The 10,699-nt window shown below is 46.1% G+C and overlaps 1 protein-coding gene across 1 annotated transcript; it reads right to left on the bottom strand.

Moving 5' to 3' along the window:
- Positions 1 to 3,525: 3,525 nt before the first annotated feature.
- On the bottom strand, positions 3,526 to 10,461 carry LOC139382736 (P2Y purinoceptor 13-like). Its single transcript, XM_071126847.1, has 4 exons — positions 10,050 to 10,461; positions 5,326 to 5,525; positions 4,828 to 5,217; positions 3,526 to 4,688 (listed from the first exon to the last, which is right to left on the bottom strand). Exons 2-4 carry the CDS (start codon positions 5,506 to 5,508, stop codon positions 4,221 to 4,223), a joined length of 1,041 nt encoding a protein of 346 aa, XP_070982948.1. The 5' UTR covers positions 5,509 to 5,525; positions 10,050 to 10,461; the 3' UTR covers positions 3,526 to 4,220.
- Positions 10,462 to 10,699: the final 238 nt, after the last annotated feature.

Below are 10,699 nucleotides of genomic sequence, written 5' to 3'. Positions count from 1 at the left end.
CCGACCTTATGTTTCTATGTAGTTCTACATACACTACCGGTCAAAAGTTTGGACACACCTACTCATTCAAGAGTTTTTCTTTATTTGGACTATTTTCTACATTGTAGGATAATAGTGAATACATCAAACTATGAAATAACACACATGGAATCATGTAGTAACCAAAAAAGTGTTAAACAAATATTTTTGATTTGAGATTCTTCAAATAGCCACCCCTTTGCCTTGATGCCAGCTTTGCAAATGCTTGACATTCTCTCAACCAGCTTCACCTGGAATGCTTTTCCAATAGTCTTGTAGGAGTTCCCACATATGCTGAGCACTTGTCGGCTGCTTTTCCTTCACTCTGCAGTCTAACTCATCCCAAACCATCTAAATTTGGTTGAGGTCGGGGGATTGTGGAGGCCAGGTCATCTGATGCATTACTCCATCACTCTCCTTCTTGGTCAGATAGCCCTTACACAGACTAGAGGTGTGTTGGGTCATTGTCCTGTTGAAAAACAAATGATAATCCCACTAAGCCCAAACCAGATGGGATGACGTATTGCTGCAGAATGCTGTGGTAGCTATGCTGGTTAAGTGTGTCTTGAATTCTAAATATATCACAGACAGTGTCGCCAGCAAAGCACCCCCACACCATCACACCTCCTCCTCCATGCTTTACGGTGGGATTTACACATGCAGAGTTCATCGCTTCATCCACACTGCGTATCACAAAGACACAGCGGTTGGAACCAAAAGTCTCCAATTTGGACTCCAGACCAAAGGACAAATTTCTACCGGTCTAATGTCCATTGCTCGTGTTTCTTGGCCCAAGCAAGTCTCTTCTTCTTATTGGTGTTCTTTAGTTGTGGTTTCTTTCCAGTTTCATCATAGTGCTTGATGGTTTTTGCGACTGCATTTAAAGTTCTTAAAATGTTCCTCATTGACTGACCTTCATGCCTTAATGTAATGATGGACTGTTGTTTCTCTTTGCATATTTGAGCTGTTCTTGCCATAATATGGACTTGGTCTTTTACCAAATAGGGCTGTCTTCTGTATACCACCCCTACCTTGTCACAACACAACTGATTGGCTCAAATGCATTAAGAAGGAAATAAATTCCACAAATTAACTTTTAACAAGGCACACCTGTTAATTGAAATGCATTCCAGGTGACTACCTCATGAAGCTGGTTGAGATAATGCCAAGTGTGTGCAAAGCTGTCTTCAAGGCAAAGGGTGGCTATTTTAAAGAATCTCAAATATAAAATATATTTGTATTTATTTACTACATGATTCCATATGTTTTATTTCATAGTTTTGATGTCTTCACTATTATTCTGCAATGTAGAAAATAGTCAAAATAAAGAAACCCTTGAATGAGTAGGTGTTCTAAAACTTTTGACTGGTACTGTACTTTTTTGCTGAACAAATTTTGGAATGGACCATATAGGACACTCCACCACTCTGTTTGCATAAGGTGGTAGGGCCCTATGGCCACACCATGTGTTTTTCTACTGTTATATTCAGTCTATTGTTATACTAAGAAGATATGTCCATTTTATCATTCAGCTGAAATACTAAGGTTATATTGAGAATCCAATACATTTCCACTTTGCTTCAGATGGCGATGGGTGAGACGGTGTGAGAGAGATGAGAATCAATGAAACAAGTGAGACAACAAACGAGTGGAAGAGAAAAACATAGGGGGGGAAATGCACGTCATAGGTCAGACCACAATGGTTCTTAAAGCCTGTGGCCTTTTAAAGAATGCTGACAGTGATGGGGAGGTGTTCTACTTCGGAAGCCCGTGTCTCTGCTACTAGCTACTGTCATGTGATCAGTCGTCTCTGCTACTGTCATGTGATCACAGCGGTCTCTGCTACTAGCTACTGTCATGTGATCACAGTTGTCTCTGCTTCTGTCATGTGATCACAGTCGTCTCTGCTAATGTCATGTGATCACAGTCGTCTCTGCTAATGTCATGTGATCACAGTCGTCTCTGCTACTAGCTACTGTCATGTGATCACAGTTGTCTCTGCTACTGTCATGTGATCACAGTCGTCTCTGCTAATGTCATGTGATCACAGTCGTCTCTGCTAATGTCATGTGATCACAGTCGTCTCTGCTAATGTCATGTGATCACAGTTGTCTCTGCTAATGTCATGTGACCACAGCCGTCTCTGCTACTGTCATGTGATCACAGCCATCTCTGCTGCTGTCATGTGATCACAGTCGTCTCTGCTGCTGTCATGTGATCACAGTCGTCTCTGCTACTGTCATGTGATCACAGTTGTCTCTGCTACTGTCATGTGATCACAGTTGTCTCTGCTACTGTCATGTGATCACAGTTGTCTCTGCTACTGTCATGTACAGCTGGGAAGCGGGGCCGCTCCGGAACAGGTGGGAGGCGGGGCCGCTCTGACTTATGTCATGCAATAAAATGCTAATTAATGACTGAAAATCATACAATGTGATTTTCTGGATTTTTGTTTTAGATTCCGTCTCTCACAGTTGAAGTGTAGCTATGATAAAAAAAAATACAGACCTCTACATGCTTTGTAAGTAGGAAAACCTGCAAAATCGGCAGTGTATCAAATACTTGTTCTCCCCACTGTATACATCTGTTGGTGTTGTGGTTTTCAAGCCCTTGGGCTTCCAACCTGCACACACATTTTATTATTGATTTGTTTTTATCCGTATTGTTGTTGATCACTTTTTTTCTTTGGCGACAATGAATACAGTCTAAATATAGGCTGAGACCTGCTCCTTATTTACGGGACTATCAGTGAATTCAGTCTAAATATAGGCTGAGACCTGCCCCTTATTTACGGGACTATCAATGAATACAGTCTAAATATAGGCTGAGACCTGCCCCTTATTTACGGGACTATCAATGAATACAGTCTAAATATAGGCTGAGACCTGCCCCTTATTTACAGGACTATCAATGAATTCAGTCTAAATATAGGCAGAGACCTGCTCCTTATTTACGGGACTGTCAATGAATACAGTCTAAATATAGGCTGAGACCTGCCCCTTATTTACGGGACTATCAGTGAATACAGTCTAAATATAGGCTGAGACCTGCCCCTTATTTACGGGACTATCAGTAAATTCAGTCTAAATATAGGCAGAGACCTGCCCCTTATTTACAGGACTATCAATGAATACAGTCTAAATATAGGCTGAGACCTGCCCCTTATTTACGGGACTATCAATGAATTCAGTCTTAATATAGGCCGAGACCTGCCCCTTATTTACGGGACTATCAATGAATACAGTCTATAACAGTTATAACAGGTGTCCTAATACTTTCTCAAACTTCTACCCTCCCTCCCTGCCTCTACCCTCCCTCCCTCCCTCCCTCCCTCCCTATCTCTACGCTCCCTCCCTCCCTATCTCTACGCTCCCTCTCTCTACGCTCACTCCCTCTCTCCCTCCCTCCCTGTCTCTACCCTCCCTCCCTCCCTATCTCTACCCTCCCGTTCCAGTTATTTCTGGATTGCTGTAAATGCCCATATACACCACTATATTCTCACAAACGTAACTTTGAATCTTTATTAAACCAACCTTTCTTCCCCTTCAGTATTTGTGTACAGATTGGACATTGCATGAAATGTGTATGTCGTGTGTGAGTTAATGTGTTTTTGTACAACATTTAGATCGTACATGTATTTTATCTCATGTGACTGTATCGCCCCATACGATACACACAAAGAACATTATATTTTTTCATGCATGTAATTGTCACTCTCACTTTATCTAAAAGCGCTCAGTCAAGTTGTTTTCCTTTCTGGTGAAATGAATGAAGAAGGAAGGTACAGTTTGGAGAAGATTAGAGAAAGGGAAGTGAGAGCTCGACAGTAAGCTACGCCGAGGAAAAAGACAATGACTTGACGGACACATTCGCCTGGATTGTCTCTTGTGGATGATTTTTTTAACATGATATTTGGAAAAACTCCCGAGGCAGTTTGGTTATCTAATGTCACCCCAGCCATTTTGTTTCAGAATGCTCTTCAACACAATGGGCTATCACAGAGGTGATGTGGGAACACTGCTGTTTATAGCCTATTAGACCTGCAACTTTGTCTTAGTCAAAAGAGCCACTTATCCAAAGATGTTTTGAAGGCTTTACTCTGGTCACAATCTGTCCAGGGGTTAACATCAGGCCAAGTTAGATCTACAATTCAACAGGCTGGGGGAAAATAAACTACAAAATAAATGTACATTGTTGTGCTTCTAGGCCAAGCTGACATCTAGTATTCTGTTATTCACCATCTGTGACATCTCCAAATGTGTAGAGGTTGCCGTGGGCGACTCCAAAGCACCCTGGGGGTGGGGCTTGCGATTGAGCACGTCTGTCAATCTTTTCCGGAACACCCTGCACAGGAACACATAGATCAGCGGGTCCAGACACACGTTAGTGGCACAGAGCCAGAGAGTGGTCTCCTTGGCAACGTAGAGCGCGTTCTGCGCCCAGCAGTGGTTGGCTGTTTTTCGGGTCTGGGTAAGAGTGTAGGGCACTCTGGCGAAATGAAAAGGGGCGAAACAAACGAAAAACACCACCACCACCACAAAGACTTTGGCCTTGGTCTTGCGGCTGGCCGCGTTGGAGCCACTACGCGAGGCTTTGTAGGACTCGTAGACTTTACGACTGATGAAGGTGTAACACAACAGCATCAGAGCCAGTGTTCCCCAAAACACCACCTGGGAAGAGGAGGAGAAAATGTATTGAACAACAGAGACAACCTCTATAAATACTGCCCCTTGGTTAGCCAGGTTAACATACTACCGCCAGGATACCATTCAGTGTAATGATGCCGACAAACAAGAATGTAGCCCGTACCTGGCAGAAGTAGTTGAAGCCCTCGTGCCACAGCAGACCGGCATCACCCTTTAGAGAGGTACACTTCAGCCGACCAGGAGAAAGCGACGGTGTACGGTCACTCAGAATGGTATTGGGCAGAGCCAGAGACACCATCACAGCCCAGACGGCCACACTCAAGGCCTGTCCCACTCCGACCCTCTGGAGGACGCATTTCCCAAAGGGCCTGACTATCTTGAGGTAGCGGTCCAGGCTGATGAGCCCCAGGAGCAGGATGCTGATGTACATGGTGGTGTAGAAGAGGACGGCGGAGTAGCGACAGTAGAACGCACGCAGACGCCAGGAGCCTACGTCGGTGTCCGCGAGGACCTTCACCGGGATGGACAGGGTCATCAGCAGGTCTGCGACCACCTGTTGACGGACAGGCCATCACGTCAGTCATCAGTCGTTACTGTTCAACCATTTCTGGCAGTCGGACTAAATTGGTTTATCACAGAAAATAAATGCTGGTTCCCTTACTACGTTCTTCAGGTAGACCACGAAGGTGGTGGTGCTGCGGATGTTGAAGAAGATCCATGCTGCTAGGCAGTTGAGTACCAGCGCAAACAGGAAGAGGGCGCTGTAGAGACAGGGGAAGACCACCGCCGTCACGCTGGTGTCACGCACACACTTCAGAGACAGGTTTGATTGGCTGCCGTTCATCCTCACGCCCAGCAGTACTATGGAAAGAAACAGAATAAAAATGATTGGATGAATAGTAAACAGTAAGGCCTCTATTTCCCCATAGCAACACAACATGCATTCAGCAAAAAAGAGAGGGAGAGAGAGAGAAACAGAGAGAATAGAGTGAGAAAGAGAGAGAGAGCGATAGAGACAACCACTGCACCGAAGCAGAACCTGAGACAGAGCTGCATGTCCTGACAAAATGTAAAAAATATAAAACAATTAGAAAGTGTCATTTCAATGACCTCTCTGATTAGGATAGGCTACCTGTCCTGTTGGGGGAAGACGCAGAGAGCTGTGGGTTGGCTGTGCCCTGCCTCCCTACACCTCCACCCGGACATCTGGTCTGGCCCACGGGTGATCTACGAGGGCCCCAGTTCCTACTCTGACCTGGCCTACCGGGAGCTGCCTTCAGCTGGGACACGTCACACGTGGCCTGTCTTGTCTATGATGAGATCTCCTTCAGCATCTACACCCTCTACGAGCTCATTAACAACCTGCCACCCAGTAACACACAGCCACCCACTATCACACAGCCACCCAGTAACACACAGCCACCCACTATCACACAGCCACCCACTATCACACAGCCACCCACTATCACACAGCCACCCACTATCACACAGCCACCTAGTAACACACAGCCACCCACTAACACACAGCCACCCACTATCACACAGCCACCCACTATCACACAGCCACCCAGTAACACACAGCCACCCACTATCACACAGCCACCCACTATCACACAGCCACCCAGTAACACACAGCCACCCACTATCACACAGCCACCCACTAACACATAGCCAACTAGTAACACACAGCCACCCAGTAACACACAGCCACCCACTAACACACAGTCACCTAGTAACACACAGCCACCTAGTAACACACAGCCACCCACTAACACACAGTCACCTAGTAACACACAGCCACCTAGTAACACACAGCCCCCTAGTAACACACAGCCTCCCACTAACACACAGCCACCTAGTAACACACAGCCCCCTAGTAACACACAACCACCCAGTAACACACAGCCACCCAGTAACACACAGCCACCTAGTAACACACAGCCCCCTAGTAACACACAGCCACCCACTAACACACAGCCACCTAGTAACACAGTCACCTAGTAACACACAGCCACCTAGTAACACACAGCCTCCCACTATCACACAGCCACCCACTATCACACAGCCACCCACTATCACACAGCCACCTAGTAACACACAGCCACCTAGTAACACACAGCCACCCACTAACACACAGCCACCCACTATCACACAGCCACCCACTATCACACAGCCACCCAGTAACACACAGCCACCCAGTAACACACAGCCACCCACTATCACACAGCCACCCACTAACACACAGTCACCTAGTAACACACAGCCACCCACTATCATACAGCCACCCACTAACACACAGCCACCCACTATCACACAGCCACCCAGTAACACACAGCCACCCACTATCACACAGCCACCCACTATCACACAGCCACCTAGTAACACACAGCCACCCACTAACACACAGCCACCCACTATCACACAGCCACCCACTATCACACAGCCACCCAGTAACACACAGCCACCCACTATCACACAGCCACCCACTATCACACAGCCACCCAGTAACACACAGCCACCCACTATCACACAGCCACCCACTAACACATAGCCAACTAGTAACACACAGCCACCCAGTAACACACAGCCACCCACTAACACACAGTCACCTAGTAACACACAGCCACCTAGTAACACACAGCCACCCACTAACACACAGTCACCTAGTAACACACAGCCACCTAGTAACACACAGCCCCCTAGTAACACACAGCCTCCCACTAACACACAGCCACCTAGTAACACACAGCCCCCTAGTAACACACAACCACCCAGTAACACACAGCCACCCAGTAACACACAGCCACCTAGTAACACACAGCCCCCTAGTAACACACAGCCACCCACTAACACACAGCCACCTAGTAACACAGTCACCTAGTAACACACAGCCACCTAGTAACACACAGCCTCCCACTATCACACAGCCACCCACTATCACACAGCCACCCACTATCACACAGCCACCTAGTAACACACAGCCTCCCACTATCACACAGCCACCCACTATCACACAGCCACCCACTAACACACAGCCACCCACTATCACACAGCCACCCACTATCACACAGCCACCCAGTAACACACAGCCACCCAGTAACACACAGCCACCCACTATCACACAGCCACCCACTAACACACAGTCACCTAGTAACACACAGCCACCCACTATCATACAGCCACCCACTAACACACAGCCACCCACTATCACACAGCCACCCAGTAACACACAGCCACCCACTATCACACAGCCACCCACTAACACACAGCCAACTAGTAACACACAGCCACCCACTAACACACAGTCACCTAGTAACACACAGCCACCTAGTAACACACAGCCACCCACTAACACACAGTCACCTAGTAACACACAGCCACCTAGTAACACACAGCCCCCTAGTAACACACAGCCTCCCACTAACACACAGCCACCTAGTAACACACAGTCACCTAGTAACACACAGCCACCTAGTAACACACAGCCCCCTAGTAACACACAGCCCCCTAGTAACACACAGCCACCCACTAACACACAGCCACCCAGTAACACACAGCCACCTAGTAACACACAGTCACCTAGTAACACACAGCCACCTAGTAACACACAGCCACCCACTAACACACAGCCACCTAGTAACACACAGCCACCCACTAACACACAACCACCCACTAACACACAGCCACCCACTAACACACAGCCACCCACTAACACACAACCACCCACTAACACACAGCCACCCACTAACACACAGCCACCTAGTAACACACAGCCACCTAGTAACACACAGCCACCCACTAACACACAGTCACCTAGTAACACACAGTCACCGAGTAACACACAGCCACCTAGTAACACACAGCCCCCTAGTAACACACAGCCACCCACTAACACACAGCCACCTAGTAACACACAGCCACCTAGTAACACACAGCCACCTAGTAACACACAGCCACCCACTAACACACAGCCACCCACTAACACACAGCCACCTAGTAACACACAGCCCCCTAGTAACACACAGCCACCCACTAACACACAGCCACCTAGTAACACACAGCCACCCAGTAACACACAGCCACCCACTAACACACAGCCACCCACTAACACACAGCCACCTAGTAACACACAGCCTCCCAGCAACAGGAAATGTGGATTATAATTAATGGACATTGTTGTCGGGGTTGATACATTTTTTGTAAGGAAAAATCAAGTCTGACATTTCTAAGTACAAAGAACAAACTTCAGAAGCCTTTTTAAACCTCAAATACACTCAAATACAACTTTAAATGGTCATGCATTGCAAGAAAGTTCTCCTGTGACAGAGTGATCAAATTAAGATCCTACATTTTGTATAGCTCTGTTGAAATGCAGTTATTTCTGGATTGCTGTAAATGGCCATATACACCACTATATTCTCACAAACGTAACTTTGAATCTTTATTAAACCAACCTTTCTTCCCCTTCAGTATTTGTGTACAGATTGGACTTTGCATGAAATGTGTATGTCGTGTGAGTTAATGTGTTTTTGTACAACATTTAGATCGTACATGTATTTTATCTCATGTGACTGTATCGCCCCATACGATACACACAAAGAACATTATATTTTTTCATGCATGTAATTGTCACTCTCACTTTATCTAAAAGCGCTCAGTCAAGTTGTTTTCCTTTCTGGTGAAATGAATGAAGAAGGAAGGTACAGTTTGGAGAAGATTAGAGAAAGGGAAGTGAGAGCTTGACAGTAAGCTACGCCGAGAAAAAAAAGACTGAATGACTTGGTGAGCAAAGTCTCAAGTCAAACTCTAACTTAGTCATCGTTTTTTTCCCCATCAACGAAAGTCTGTTTCTAGACCTTCCAGTGAGTCCATAATAATCTGTACACCAGTTTAGTCCTGTCTACAGAGCGATACAATCTATACCGATGATCGACAGTACATGAACAGTGGCGGTCCCTTCTTTACAGCCTCCAGGGAATCCTAACCAGTTTAGAATGGCATTCCGTGCAGTAACAGGTGCTATGGCAACCAAGGCACATTTTTTTGGAATGTTGGAACCATTTAGGGGTTTGTAAGACTGATACTCAGAGGAGATGGATCCCTTTCAAATCGTGTTTCTACAACTTTATGAGAGATTTTGAGTCAAATCCCTGAAAATACACTCAGCCCCTACATAAATCTGAATCGATTCAGTCTGGATCAGCTCACATACTGTAATTTAGAACACTCAATGAAAAAGTAAATTGATTTTATAAACAAGCTTGAATGTGTACTCTATCCCTGTGACAATTGTTATTCAATTGTTATGCAGAATTGTTATTAAACACTGTCAAACATATAAATATATATATATAAATATAAATACATTAATGAAAATGTCCTTACCCTCCTTTAAACGAAGCTTTGATTTTTATGAAAGAAAGTCACTGGAACAGACAATATGATGAACAGTCTTCGTTCTATACGAAGAAGTGAAATATCCCGAATTCAGCTGTTTTTTTTTTCCCCCTTTCGAATCTTTCCACACCTACCAAACAAAACGGTCTATTTTTAGTGTACTGTACAGTTTGTGATGCTCTTTTTTGTACGGGTGTTCTCTTTATATAGAGGTGGGGGTTTTCTTGTCGCAATCCCAAGGACTTTGCCAGTCTTACGCTGTGTGAATGAGCCGGTCTCTCCTCTCTTCCTGTTTAATGGTCCACTGAGAGGTTGTTGGATGCCAGTCTCCCGGGTGCCAGTGTACATCAGTTTCACTTGGTGTTGAGCGGCGATGCAGCAATCAGGACTCACTGCCTGACTGATATCTTAAGAGACCTCCGGGGCCCCGGGCCGGACCCCATCCACTCCCACCCCCCCTGGCCCAGTCCTCCCACCCCTTGCTCTTTATTGAGTTCAAACCCCTTTGCAATCAGAAGAGCAAAGAGGCTGTGGTTGTGAGCACACAGTGTGGTTTTGAGCAAGCAAAAAAACATGTCTCTGCTGATTGCATGACAATGTGCAGGGCAGTGTGCAGGGCAGTGTGCAGGGCAGTGTGA

This window comes from Oncorhynchus clarkii, chromosome 24 (assembly GCF_045791955.1).
Source record: "Oncorhynchus clarkii lewisi isolate Uvic-CL-2024 chromosome 24, UVic_Ocla_1.0, whole genome shotgun sequence".
NCBI lineage: Eukaryota > Metazoa > Chordata > Actinopteri > Salmoniformes > Salmonidae > Oncorhynchus > Oncorhynchus clarkii.
This window is presented reverse-complemented; position numbering and strand designations above follow the sequence as displayed.